Raw genomic sequence first — 15560 nt, 5'->3', positions numbered from 1 at the left:
AAAAAAATTCACACAGAGAGGTAGGAAGAACAGGACATAAATCAAAAAATACCTGAAAAGGGGCATACTATTACAATAGCCCAAGAACTAGAACTAGAGAAAAGAATTGGAGCCTTTGGATGATGGATGGGTCCATGGGCACAGAATATAGCTTAAGAAAATAAGTGGAAAAGGGAAGACAGATTTTAGGAAGCTAAACTACGAGTCAGTAAAGAAAGGAAAGCAATAAAATCAAGAAGAGGATCATAACAGCTGGAGGTGAACATGTATCTCAGGTAAACAGGGTTTGACAGCCGACTTTCCAAAAGTAAACATTCACCTTTTCTTCTATACCTTCAATCTAGTACAATCTGCTCCTACTCACAAATATATGGAATCTGCTTTCAAAAAGGTAATCCTCAATTGTGAAATCCAATGAATAGTTTACTTATCTTACTGACTTTTCTTTTCCCATTGAATACTCTACTCTTTTGATTCTTGGTAACACTACTATTTCCTTGTCTTCTTGTTTTTCAGGATATTTTCTCTTGTTCATAAAAAGCTTTCCTTCTTCCTACTCTTTCTTGGTATTCTAGTTTCTTCCAGTTTCATTCTAGTCAATCTCTTTTGGCCTAGGAAAATTCTTTGAAGTCCCCTTCCCAAATTTACTATACAGTAATGCCGTTATTAATGTTCCCACTATATTTTATATTCCCTCTAGAGTAAGACAATATTGTGGCTCATAATTAAAAGAATTAAAAGATAAACTTGTTGGGGTAACAACTTTGTTTTCCTTTCAATTCCTAGTATACTATCTGGCACAAAGGAGGACTACAAGATTTGAAGCAAGGGCTGGGGTTGTGGCTCAGTGGTAGAGCACTTGCCTAGCATGTGCAAGGCACTGGGTTCAATTCTCAGCATTACATAAAAATAAATAAATAAAGGTTTTGTGTCCATCTACAAGAACAAGAAAAAAGACTTAAAGCAAGAGAAATTGTGACTGCGCATGTGTGTGCATGTGCACACACCCCTCACACACACACAGTCTCCCTTTTAAATGCTTCAAACTTCAGAAATTCCATATAGGCAAGTTCATAAGAATGTATGGATGAACAATATATTCAGTGTTTCTTTTTCTTTCTTTTGAATGAATCCATATGAAAATGGGTGGATTCAACTTATTTTGATCAATTTGGCATGTGATTACTTATATGCTTAACGTTAAGGCATATCTGAAAAAAAGAAATTAATGCTTATAAAAATTAGTACTTGTGTTTTACAAGTAATCCTGTTTTTGAAGACACTATTAGAAAAACTAAAATAATTAACCAATGCTAAAAATTAGGATTGGATAACTGTAATTGACTGAATTAAGTTGTTGAAGAAACTTACGATATTGTCTGTGCTATTGCTCCAGCAACACCACCACAAAGTAAGTTAATGTGAGTTTTCAAAACTAAGACATTAGGATTGTCTGATGAAGGTCTGCCAAGAAGGGTAGGAGCATGGGAAAGCCCAACACTCTTTAAGGTACCAAAAGTAAAAAATGAAACACCTGAAAAACAAAATATAAATTCACCATGATGCTTAACAGAACATGAGCCGCGAAAGTCACCTTTTCTTATATAATAACCAGTTAACTTAAGAAATTAACTAAGCATTTCCTAATTTCTGATGTTTGGCTTAACATAAGAAAGATTTAATGTTTATAAATATTGATGCTGACAAATTTACCACCTATAAAAAATTAAAGCATTGTTTTTTCATATACTAGCATATTATTCAATGAAGAAAGCAGTAGTGACTATAATGCCATCTTACATAGAGTAGAATTAAATAGTTTTCCAAGGTTTCACATGAGTGAAAATTAAATTCATGATTAATATTTACAAGTAACTATGACAACTTATATCTACAACAATAATGAAAGTGATAATGTAACATAGGCAAAAAAAATTTCAGAAGTGACAAAGCTAATTATTACTATTTTAACTCAGGAACTGATTTTTATCTTCAAGAAAAAATTATGACCATAATAAAAATGTATTGGTTCATAAGACTTGAAGATTCTAATAAATATAGTAGGCAGTTGGTGCTTGAAAAAAATTTACATGATTTTTCTGGGCACAGTGGTGCACATCTGTAATCCCAGGGACTTGGGAGGGTAAAACTGGAGGATCACAAGTTCAATGCCTGCCTCAGCAATTTAGCAAGGCCCTCAAGAACTTAGTGAGAACCTGTCCCAAAAAATAAAAAGGATCAGAGATGTGGCTCAGTGGTTAAGTGCCCCTGTGTCAATTTCTGGTACCAAAAAAACAAACACAAAAACAAAAAACAAAAATTTAAAATAAAGAAGAGCTAGGGATGGAGCTCAGTGGTAGAGTTTGCCCAGCCAAGTATGAGGCCCTGTGTTCAATTCCCAGCACTATACAAAAACAAAACAAAGAAAAAAATACAAGATTTTATATTAGAACAATTAAAGTAACATTAATAAAATAAAAAATAGAATTTAAGCATTCTAATAATTAAACACTCCTCAAGAAATCTTGACACCCAGCTGTGCTGACACAGGCCTGTAATCCCACCATCTCAAAGGCTGAGGTAGGAGAATTCAAGGTCAAAGCCAGCCTCAGCAACTTAGCAAAGCCCTAAACAACTTAGCAAAAGCCTGTCTCAAAATACAAAATAAAAAGGGCTGGGGATGTGGTTCAGTGGTTAAGAGCCCCTCGGTTCAATCCCCAGTACCAAAAGATAAACAAAAAAAGATGATATACAATTTTAGAATATTCACACAATTTTATATTTAGGGAAACTATTCTAAGGAATTAAAGTTTATGACAAAAATAATTCAGGCAAATTAAACATAAGAAGAAAGGGCTGGGGCTGGGGATATAGCTCAGTTGGTAGAGTGCCTGCCTTGCAAGCAGAAGGCCCTGGGTTCAATCCCCAGCACAAAAAAAAAAAAAAAAGAAGAAGAAGAAGAAGAAAGGGCTGTAGCCACAGATGAATGGTAGAGCATTTGCTAACATGAATGAAGCTCTGGGTTTGAAAAAAATAAGTAAATAAACAAGTAATAAAAAAGCAGAAATACTTAAATGATATCAAACACAGCATTCATTGTAATTTGTGATAAGTATTTAAAAATGTGAATGATTTTGGAGAAATGGGGAAAATTAACAAACAACTTCTATACACACTATATGAAAATATATTTTAGAAGGTAGAAGCTGGGCATGGTGGCAGCTGTTCTCCCAATCATCTGGAAAGATAAAGCAGGATTGCATTAGCCCAGGAATTCAAGTCCAATCTGGGCAACTCAGTGAGATACCAGCTCAAAACCAAAACAAAACAAGGAAGACTGGGAGTGTAATACAGTGGTAGAACACTTGCCTAGCATGCCAGGGACCCAGACTTCAGTCCCTAGCACCTAGAAAGAAAGAAAGGGAGAGGAAAAACTAAGAACAAAACCCAAAAATCTAGTAAGAGGGAAATATACCAAAAATAGAGTTCTGTTTCCAGTCTAAAAGCAGTCTAAGTATTGTGAGAAAGTCTGTCATTCCAGAGCAACTACATGCATTATTTGGCTCAGAAAAAAAGAAGGGAGGGTCTTCAAGAATCACCCAGAGACACTACCTCCCCCTCAAAAATGTTTAACAAAATCAGGCGTGGTTTTGACCCTGTCTCCAAATTAAAAAAATTTTTAAAGGGCTGGGGATGTGACTCAGTGGTTAAGCAACCCTGGTACCAGGAAAAAAAAAAAAAAAAAAAAAAAAAAAAAGATTTATATAATCTAGATACCCAAACAATACAACGGTTATTACAAGAAAAAAAAATTACAAGTTAATCTTATTCCTAAATATAGATTTAAAACTATTTGTGTGTGTGTGGTACTGGGTTTGAATCCAGGGTGCTCTACCACTTAACTATATCCCCAGATGTTTTTTATTCATTTATTTATTTGAGGATGCTGGGGATTAAAACCACAGGCACTTTACCACTGAGCTATATCCCCAGGCCTTTTTATTTTTTATTTTTTAGGATTCACTGTGTAATTTATTAAAAGCCAAGTGTTTCAGAACATACAGTAATACAGACCAATGCTCATGTTGTAATGATGAAATAGTGAAAATATATACAAAACTCTATTCAATGGGATCACAAATATAAAATACATAAATGTGAAGGGAAAAAAATAGACTAGCAAGAAATAGCAAACCATTAACCCTGATTAATTTTGGTCAGTAGGTTGGTGGTTATTTTTTATTTTAAGACAGGGTTTTACTAAGTGGCATAGGGCCTTGCTAAATTACTGAGACTGGCCTCAAACTTGCAATCCTTCTGCCTCAGCCTCCCAAACTGCTGGGATTATATGCATGTGCCACTGCATCCAGTTTTGTTTTATTTTTTTTTTAAAGAGTTTTGCTAAATTGTTGAGGATGGCCTCCAGCTTGCAATCCTCCTGCCTCAGCTCCCAAATTACCAAGATTACAGGTGTGTACCACCACACCCAGCTAAATTTAAAACTAAAAGCAGGCTAAATCAGTGGTGGAGTACTTGCCTATCATGAGTGAGGCCCTGGGTTTGAGTTTCCAACACCACAAAAAAAAATAGCCCAGTGTGGTAGTAAATATCTATAATCTCAGCAACTCAGAGACTGAGGCAGGAGGATCACAAATTTGAGGCCAACCTCAGCAATTTAATAAGACCTTTAGCAACTTAATAAAACCTTGACTCAAAATAAAAAATAAAAAGGGCTAGGGATGTAAAACTGGTAGAGCACCCTTAGGTTCAATTCCAAGTACCAAAGAGAAAGAAAGAACGATGGAAAGAAAGAAAAGCAAGAGAGAAAGAAGAAAGAAAGGAAGGAAGAAAATCAAGCAAACAAGTGGTAAAGTACTTGCCTTGCTTTAGGTTTGAACATCAGCAAAATGAATAAGTAATTAAAAAAATTTTTAATCCCAATTGATGTTGGATTGTTTTGTTTTTGTTGGTGCTAAGGATTGAACCCTGGACTAAACACATGTTAGATAAGCACTCTACCACTGGGCCACTCCCCAGCTCATAGACAAAAATTCTAATCAAAACTAAACCTGGACTGCGGGTGTAGCTCAGTGGTACAGTGCTTGTCTACCATGCAGAAGGCCCTGGGTATGACCCCAGGACAGGAAAAAAAAAAAAAATCTAACTCAACCTGATGCACAGTATATTTTAAGAATGATGACTCTAGCCAGGCGTGGTGGACATGCCATGTCTATAATCCCAGCAGTTTGAGAGACTGAGGAAGGAGGATCATAAGTTCAAAATCAGCCTCAGCAACTTAGCAAGAACCTGTCTCGAAATATAAAAAGGGCTGGGGAAGTGGCTCAGTGGTTAAGTGTCCCTGGGTTCAATCCATGGTACTTACTTACTAAATACATAAACAAACAAACAAACAAACAAATAAATAAATAAATAAAAAGAACAGTGACTATAATCTTAGTGAGGCAAGAGGATTGCAAATTCTAGGACTGCCTCTGCAATTTAGCAAGACCCTCAGCAATTTAGTGAGACCCTATCCCAATATTTTAAAAATTAAAAGGACTGGGGATGTAGATCAGTGGTAAAGCACCCCTGGGTTGGAACCCAGTACCAAAAAAATCAAATCAAATCAGCAAAGAGCTAAAATGTCCATTACTATGACTTCTATTCATTATTGCACTAAAGGTCCCTAGCCTGTTATAGTAGGATAGGATAGACATAAACAAAATAAAGGACTGGTTTAGAAGGAAGAAAAATGATATTATTACACAGAATGTGACTGTTGATAGAAAGCCCAAACTATCTTATAAATACAATGGTGGCTGACTATACTAATGTCAACATAGCTGGACATGGTGGAGCTTGAGGCAGGAAAATCACAAGTTTGAGGCTGGCCATAGCAATTTAGTCACATCCATTTTCAACTTAGGGAGACCCGGTCACAAAATTTAAAAAAAAAAAAAAAGGAGTAGAGATGTACTCATGTACTCAGCGGTTAAGCAACCCTGGGTTCGATCCCCAATACCAAAAATAATAATGATAATGTCAACAGTAGGAAATGGATAGCTATAATACAAAAATTAAATCAAGCAGTAAACTGAAAATGTACTTGTCTAAAAGACATATCAAAACTTGTGTCAAGAGACTAGGGTTATGGCTCAGTGGTAGAGCATTGCCTAGCATGTGTGAGGCACTGGGTTCGATTCTCAACACCACATAAAAATAAATGAATAAAATAAAGGTCTATCAACATCTAAAAAATATTTAAAAAAAAAAAAAAAAACCTTGTGTCTAGAGTTGAGCACCGTGGTGCATGCCTGTAATCCCAGCAACTCAGGAGGCTGAGGCAGGAGGATCTCAAGTTCAAAGATAGCCTGAGCAACTTAGTGAGACCCTGTCTCAAAACAGAAAACAAAAAGGGTAGGGCTGGGGTTGTGTCTCAGTGGTAGAACACTTGCCTAGCATGTATGAGGCACTGGGTTCCATTCTCAGCACCACCTATATATAAATAAATTAAATAAAGGCCCATCAACAACTAAAAAATAAAAAAAAAAAAGGGGGGGGGGGTAGGGATATGGCTCAGTGGTTAAGTGCCCCTGGGTTCAATCCCTTGTACTTGTACAAAAAAAAAAAAAAAACACAAAAAACAAAAAGCCCTGTGTCTACAAATATATCTAACAAAAATGACCAATATCTTTATGAAATTTCATTCAAAATTCCAACAAGGATTTTTATACACCATCAAATGCTAATTTACAACATCCGTGGAATAGCAAAATATATATAGTTCTTGACATTTAGGAAAAGATAAACATAAGGTGAAGGAATTTGCCCCACAACATATAAACTAATTATATTATTATATATACAATAATTATATATTATATATTAATTAATTATATTATATATAATTATATATTATTATATTATATTATAAACTAATACTCTGCTTAAAAAAAAAAAGTATCATTAAGGGCCATAGGGAAAAGAGAGACTATTTAATGAATGGTACTGGGTCAAATGGTTATCCTTAACAAAGGAAAAAAAAAAAAGAAAGAAAAATACAGGGCTGGGAATGTGGCTCAATGCAGAGTTTACCTAGCATGCACAAAGGCCCAGGTTTGATCCCCAGCACTGGGGCAGGGGGGACCAGCAGGATTAAGGCTTTAAATATAAAATACTAAACTTTAAAAATCATTAAAAAAAAAAAAAAATAGTTGGGCGTGGTGGCACAAACCTGTAATTTCAGGGGCTTGGGAGGCTGAGGTGGGAGGATCACAAGTTCAAGGCCAGTCTCAGCAACTTAGCAAGGCCCTAAGCAACTTAACAACTTATTCAGACCCTGTCTCAAAATTTTAAAAAATGAAAAAACCTGTTTGGGGGGTGGGGTTGTGGCTCAGTGGTAGAGCACTTCCTAGATGAGTGAGGACTGGGTTCATTCCCCAGCACCATATAAAAAATTAAATAAACAAAATAAAGGTACTGTGTCCATCTACAACTAAAAATATTTTTTAAAAAAACCTATTCGGAAAGCAGTTTGGAAGTTTCCTATAAATTAAAACATATACCCAGCAATTTCACTTCCAAGTATTTCCCCCAAAGATATAAAAACATAAGCACACAAAAAGATTTTCTCATGTTTATAGCAGCTTTATTTATAATATCCCTAATTTGGAAAAACTCCAAATGTCCATGAATAGGAGAATAAATAAACATATTATGCTACACCCATATAATGAAATGTGACTCAGCAATAAAAAAAAGCAATGAAGTTCAAAACCACAATGAGGTACAACTTCACACCCAACAGGATGGCTATAACTGAAAGTTGAATAAGAACAAGCATTAGCAAAAATGTACAAAAATAAGAATTCACATCTTGCTCACCAGAATGCAAAATGGTGAAGCCATTAGGAAAAGGGTTGGGCAATTCCTCAAAATATTAAACATAGTTAGGCATATGTCCAAGAGAAATGAAAACATATATTCATACGAAAACATGTAAATGAATGTTCATAGCAGCATTATTCCTTTTAGCCAAAAGGAGAAACAACCCAAATGCCTGTCAACTGATGAACAGATAAACAAAATGTAATATGTCCACACAGTAGAATACCATTTGGCCGTGAAAAGGAATGATATATGTGGCAACATAAATGAACCCTGAAAACATTATACTAAGTGAAAAATGCCAGTCATAGAAGATCATGTATAAAATGATTCTGTTTGTATAAAATACCCAGAATAGGCAAATCTACAGAGATGAAAAGAGTAGTACTTGCTTAGGACTGGAGAGTGATGCATAAGGGTTGAAAGGTTGCTTTCAGAGGTAATGAAAAGGTTTTAAAACTGGTTGTGGTGATAGTTGTACAACTATGTAAATATACTCAAAGCCAATAAACTGTACATTTAAATGAGTAAATTTTATGGCATGTGAATTATATCTCAATACAACGATTAGAAAAAAGCCCATAGAATTCTCTTCATCAAAAAACGCTATAGCGCCAGGCATGGTGGCAACTCAGGAGGCTGAGGCAGGAAGATTGCAAGTTCAGGACCAGCCTCAGGAAATTAGTGAGGCTCTAAGAATTTAGTAAGACCCTGTCTCAAAATAAAAAAATACAAAAAGAGCTGGGGATGTGGTTCAGTGATTAGGCAACCTTGGGTTCAATCCTCGGTACTAAAAAAAATTTTTTTAGATTCTTAAAAAAATGACACTGTAGAGTTAGGGATACAGCTCAGTGGTATACCACTTGCCTACCATTCACCAAGCCCTGGGTTCAATAATTAGTAATGCAAAAAAAAAAAATTAATGAAACAGACTATAAATAACAGGGCACAGTGGCACATGCCTGTCATAAAAGCTATTCAGAAGGCTGAGGTAGAAGGATCTCAAGTTTGAGTCCAGTCTGGTCAACTTAGAGAGACTGTGACTCAAAAAAACAGGGGCAGCTGGCTGTGGTGGCATAAGCCTATAATCCCAGCAGCTAGGGAGGCTGAGGTAGGAGGATCACAAGTTCAAAGATAGTCTCAGCAACTTAGCAAGGCCCTAAGCAACTTAGTGAATCTCAGTGCCATGATCAAAAAAATTAAAAATAAATAAATAAATAAAGGACTGGGTGGTGTGGCTCAGTGGTTAAGCTTCCCTGGGTAAAATCCGTGTTACCAAAAAAAAAAAAGGAAGAAAAAAGAAATGGGAAGGGGTCAGGAGAGGAAGGGCAGAGATGGGCATGTAGTTCAGTGTTAGAGCACCCTGGGTTCAATCTCCAGTATGTGCTAAGAAAAAAAAGTGAAAAGGAAAAAAAATCCAATTCATCCAATTTACAAATAGGGAGATGATATTTTCAACATATATAAATAAAATTACATAAAGAATTAAGACAAGGGGCTGGGGTTGGGTTCAGTGGTAGAATGCTTGCCTAGCATGTGTAAGGCACTGAGTTCAATCCTCAGCACGACATAAAAATAAATAAATAAAATAAAGGTATGGTGTCCATCTACAACTAAAACAAAAAAATAAATAAATTTTTTAAAAAAAGAATTAAGACCAGCCAGGTGTGGTGGTGGCACACCTGTAATCCCAGGTACTGGAAGGCTGAGAATCACAAGTTCAAGACCAGTTTTAGAAATTTAGCAAAACCCTGCCTCGAAATAAAATTGAAAAAGAGCTGGGGATGCAGTTTAGAGATAGAATGCTTGTCTGGCATGTAAGAGGCCCTGTGTTTAATCACCAACACCAAAAGCGGAGATGGGGGAGTGGGGAGAATTGAGACAAATCAATAAGAAAAAGACAACCCAATAGAAAAGTAGGCCAAACACATACATAAGCAGGCACTTAACAGAAAAGGAAATGCGACTGATAAATAAATACATAAAAATGTTCAATTTCATCAGTAATCTGGAAGATACAAAATAAAACATTATAAATTACTTTTTATTCCCTACAAAACTCACAAAAGATTTCAAAATCAGCTAATACCAATGGGATTTTTTTCAGTACTAGAATTGAACCTAGAGTCTGGCACATGCTAGATAAGCACTCTATCATTGAGGTGAGTGTACCCTCAGCTCATTTTTATTTATTTTGAGACAGGGTATGCAAAATTACTCAGGTTGACCTTAAACTTGCAACCCTCCTGCCTCAGCCTCCCAAACAGCTGGGATTACAGGCATATGGCACCCATACCTGGCTACAAATGGGAATTTACTGGTGGAAATATGAATGGATAGCAACTATTTCAGTCAATTTGATCTTACCTACAAAAAGTGAAGAAACACATTACTTACAACTCAGAAATTCTACTCTAGTTATATAGTTCAGAAAACACTCTCAAACTAGATGTATAGCTAAATGGATACATACATGAACAGTTATCCATATATTAACATAGCTTTAAAATATAATTCCACGAAACAGAAAGTATTGACACTACCATACTATGGAGTAATAATCAACAACAAAAAAAAGAACAAACTATTGATATAAACAACTTGGATGAATCTCCAGGAACTTATGCTGGGTGGAAAAAAAAATTCAATCCCCAAAATCACATATTAAATGATACCATTTATATAAAGTTATTGAAATGAAACCTATAGAACTTAAAAAAAAAGTTTATAAATTCTCAAGAGTTAGGGAAAGGACAGGAGGGGTATGGCTACACTAGTCATAAGTCAGCAAGATCTTTGTGATGAGGTACCTATTTTGTATCTTTACTATATGTAAATATCCTAGTTATGGTATTATTCTAGTTTTTCAGGTTTTTTTTTTTTTTTTTTTTTTGGTACTGGGGATTGAACTCAGGGGCACTTGACTACTGAGTCACATCCCCAGTTCCCCAGTCCTATTTTGTATTTTTGTTTAGAGACAGGGTCTCACTGAGTTGCTTAGCACCTCACTTTTGCAAAGGCTGTCTTTGAACTTGCAATCCTGCCTCGGCCTCCCGAGTTGCTGGGATTACAGGTGTGCACCACCACACACACAGCTGGTATTGTACTAGTTTTGTAAGACACTCTCCTTGAGGGAAAGTGGGTAAAGAGTACACAAGATCTCTGGATTCTTACAACATTATGTAAATCTACAAGTATCTCAAAATTAAAAATTAGGTTGAAAACAGGAATATAAACAACAGAAATTTGAGAGTTATAGATATATCTCTTCTTTCTACTTTTCTGTATTTTCTAAATTTCCCATAATACATCATCATTATTTGTCATGAGGGAAAAAAATTCTTTTCAATTCTTTCTTTTAATAAACACACTTATAAAAACAATCCTTGCTAGGTGTGGTGGCGCATGCCTGTAATCCCAGCAGCTTGGGAGGCTGAGGCAAGAGGATGGCAAGTTCAAAGCCAGACTCGAGCAAAAGTGAGGTGCTGAGCAACTCAGTGAGACGCTGTCTCTAAGTTAAATACAAAATAGGGCTGGGGATGTGACTTAGTAATTGAGTGTTCCTGAGTTCAATCCCCAGTACCAAACCAAACCAAACCAAACAAAACAAAACAAACACAAAACTAAATCCTTAATAATTATCTAAAATAAGGATAAGTGTGCATTAACAAAACTATAGCTGACTCAGATGTTAAGAAAATGATGTAAAAGTGAATTTCTACTCATTGTACACAAATAGTCATCTTTACACACACAATATTATTATATACCATATATGGACCATAATTTTATCTTCATCATTTAGTGAGTAAAAGGCCTTTGCAGGTAGCATCTTGCATGTAACCACTTATGAAGAAAACCGGCAACAATTTAAAAAACAAAGTAGGATCCTGCCTAATTTGAAACATACCTGCATATGGAGCCATTCCTAATATAGTGGGCATCAGTCCTCTGTAAAATCCAAGGAAACCACCTTCCTTTTTGTGAAGAAAAATTAAAAGTGATATTACATTGTGTTCATTATGATAAAATTTGAAGAATAAAAGCACATATAAAATGGAAACATTATTCTGGGACCCATCCTGAAATATAAGGATAGGCTTTCACAATTATTATTATTAATATCAATAATTATAATTGATTAGTTAGATACAATTCAAAATCATTTCCTAAATATAAAAGGACATGTTAAATACGAGGATAGTAAATATGAAATACCTTTGCATAAATTGTTTTGAATGCATGAATGATTCCTGTATAGGTGTGTTCCCCTTTCACCTGGAATGCTAAGCGTACTCTAACCATGTCAAGAGGGTAAGTACAGATAACTGCTGTCATACCTGAAAATAAAATAAAAGTTTAAATATAGAAAAAAATTTTGACATACATGTATGCATGTATATGTACGCATTTATGTGTATGTGTACATGTGCACAGATCTTCCCTATCAATAGTAGTGCTCTCAATACCAGAGCAGTGATAAAAACCCAATGAAATCAAAGATGACATTAGTGATAGAATTATAATCAGCTGGAAATCCACAAAGTAAGGGTCAGTTTGTTAAATTCTTTTCAAGTTCTTACCATTGGGAACTCGTATTCTTAGCACCAAAACAATATAGTATAAGTAGATCTTGAGAAGGCTTTTTTTGAGTTCTGGGGCTTGGATCTAGAGCCTCCCACATGCTTAGTAAGTGCTCTACCACCAAGCAACAGTCCCTGCTCATTAAGCGGTTTGTTTATTTATTTATTTATTTTTCTTGTTGTTCTGGGAATTGAACACAGAGCCTTATGCATGCAAAGCAAGCACTCTACCAACTGAGCTACACCTCTAGCCCTATTTATTTATTTTTAATTTTATTTTTTCTAGTTGTAGATGGACACATATTTTTATTTATTTATTTTTACATGGTACTGAGGATAGAACCCAGTGCCTCACATGTGCCAGGCACATGCTCTACCACTAAGCTACAACTTCAACCCTGGGTTGTTTATTTTTTAAGAGATAACATCTTGCTATGTTGCCCAAGCCAGTCTCCAATTTCTGGCCCTAAGAATTCCTCCCACCTCAGTTTCCCAAAAAAGCTGGAACTACAGGTGTATACACCTAAAGCTTGGCTTTTTATCATAATTTTTTAAAAAATTTGCTTAGTTGTCAATGGATCTTTTATTTTATTTATTTATATGAGGTACTGAATATCAAACCCAGGGCCTTACACATACCAGGCAAGCGCTCTACCACTGAGCCACAACTCCAGTCCAGATTATGTTTTATAAAAACAAATTTATTCTACTGCTTGTCTATGCATAGTTAAGATATCAGAAAGGTTATACCCTTGAAACTAAGCAAGACCTTTGATTTTGATTTTTTACTTATTTTCCCTAAACAAAGTGGAGAGATGGTTTACTTAATAGAACACTAAGAATTCTTTTTTTTAAATTATAAATTGACAAATTATATTTCTGTGCATTTATAGGATACAAAGTGATGTTATAATTTATTAACACAGTATAGAAAAATTAAAGCAAATTAACCTATTACCTGAAATGGAATTCTTATAAAAACATAATAAAGAAAAAAGTTTTTAAACATCTCAGCACAAGAGACATATCTCAGAGGCAGATTCCTTGCCTAACATGTGCAAGACACTGAGGTCAATCCCCAGTACCACAAAAGAAAAAAAAAAAGAAAAAAACTCCTAGAAAGAACAATCATTATTTTCTTTTTAGAATTTATGTTAATTTAGCGTTGAAATTGTGGCTTAGTGGTAGAGTGTTTGTCTAGCATGTGTGAAGAATGAGGTTCGATCCTCAGCACCACATATAAATAAAATAAAGGTCTATCAACATCTAAAAGAAAACTTTTTAAAAGAATCTATGTTAATTTGCTATAGACTAATCATAATAAAAATACTGATATCCATGTTCACAAAAACAATTTTGTTCTAGGGATAAAATGTCCTAACGATAAGCAAATTTAGTATTAAGTTCTATATTTTTATGAGCAAAGAATCCCAATTTCTGTATACTTGTCAACTGAGCTTAACATTTTATGTTTTTTGGGAGGTACCAGGGGTTGAACTCAGGGGCACTCAATCACTGAGCCACATCCCCAGTCCTGTTTTGTATTTTATTTAGAGACAGGGTCTCAATGAGTTGCTTAGTGTCTCACTTTTGCTGAGGATGGCTTTGAACTCATGATCCTCCTGTCTTAGCCTCCAGAGCCACTGGGATTACAGGTTTGTGCCACTGTTCCCAGCTGAATTTAATTTTTAAAAACCTACTTTTTAGCTGGGCACTGTGGGGCACACCATTAATTCCAGCATCTCAGGACTCATGACGTAAACAGTTTTTATTGTCAATAAACACAATTCTACAAAAAGCATACTGATGAATGTATAGAACTCTTGATACATAGATTTTTTTTACCACTCTACTATTCCTACATATTAAAATTACCTTTGCTTATGATAAATAAAACTGCACTGAACATCTGTGACTAAATACCACTTTATATATCCTTACTTCTTCCCTTAAATAAATTCACTAAATATAGTATATGGAAGAGGTGGTGATCAAAATCTGGAAAAAGGATAAATTACTGATTAAATGGTATAGGGACAACTGACTAGGAATTTGGTGATATCATTAATCAGAGCATACCCACCTCATTCCTTACATGATAACAAGATAATCAGTAAAAAACTTTAGTAGGATAATCAGTATTATAAAAAAAACTTTAGTAGGAAGATAATTTAATGTCTATTTTATAATACAGAGGATATTTCTAAAGTCAAGGTAAAATTTAGAAACAACAGAAGAAATGACTACCCATTTAACTGTGTAAAATTTCCACTTAGGCTTTGAATTTCCACGTGATGTTTGGCAGTATGCAGAAATGTAATTATTTTTTGGATATTGATTTACTATCCTACAAATTTGCTGAAGTATATCTACCCTTTTTTATATTTGTTTTGAGAGAGAATCCCTGGGATTTTAAACAAAAAAATAGACTCTGCAAATAGAAACTTTTATTTCTTCCTTCCCATCTGTACACCTTTTATTTCCTCTTCTTTGTTTTATTACATTAGCTAGGATTTCCAGTATGATGCTGAATAGGATTAGTAAGAACTCATCCATACTGGGTTTCTGATATTAGGGAAGAAATGTTCAGTTTCTCATAAATAATGATGTCGGATATAAGATTTTTTTAGCCAAATTTAGAAAATTTTCTTCTATTCTGAATTTGCTGAGTTGTATTTTTTTCTTACTGATTTTTGGAATTTGTCTAATGTTTTTTCTCAATCATTTCATATGATCACAATATGTTGCTTCTATTTTCTGTTGATATGTTACATTAATTTGAGCTTTGAATATTTAGCCAGAATTGCATCCTTGGAATAATCCCAACATGGTCATGGCATATAATTTTACATCTTACATTACTCTATTTGCTGGTGTTTTGTTGAGGAAGTTTTCCCTGATTTTGTTAATGATAAGGAAGTTGCAGTTTTTGACTGGTGTCAGGGTAATGCTCATCTCCCAACATGAATGGGGAACCATTCTTTCCTTTTCATTTATTTGGAAGATAGTTTGTTGAATTGGTATGATTCTTGTAGTAGTCCCTAGTGAAGCATTTGGGCCTGGAGGTTTTTCTTTAAGATGTTTAATTAT

General features: G+C 34.8%; 1 protein-coding gene across 10 annotated transcripts in view; it reads right to left on the bottom strand.

Annotated features, from left to right (window-relative positions):
- The window catches only part of SLC25A16 (solute carrier family 25 member 16), an 89750-nt gene that overhangs the window by 53855 nt on the left and 20335 nt on the right, over positions 1 to 15560 (bottom strand). For 9 of the 10 annotated variants that reach the window (XR_013763105.1, XR_013763106.1, XM_079135744.1 and 6 more), the window contains 3 exons: positions 12106 to 12227; positions 11798 to 11864; positions 1372 to 1534 (listed from right to left, as the gene is read on the bottom strand). Coding sequence is in view for 7 of the 10 variants with exons in the window: in XM_079135744.1 (XP_078991870.1) it covers positions 1372 to 1534; positions 11798 to 11864; positions 12106 to 12227 (352 nt within the window). In the remaining 3 variants the exon portion in view is untranslated. Of the gene's footprint in view, positions 1 to 1371; positions 1535 to 11797; positions 11865 to 12105; positions 12228 to 15560 lie in introns of those variants that run through there. The other variant, XM_079135751.1, reaches the window with a different exon arrangement.

Source organism: Sciurus vulgaris (assembly GCF_902686455.1).
Source record: "Sciurus vulgaris genome assembly, chromosome: 4".
In the NCBI taxonomy this organism is placed as follows: Eukaryota; Metazoa; Chordata; class Mammalia; order Rodentia; family Sciuridae; genus Sciurus; species Sciurus vulgaris.
This window is presented reverse-complemented; position numbering and strand designations above follow the sequence as displayed.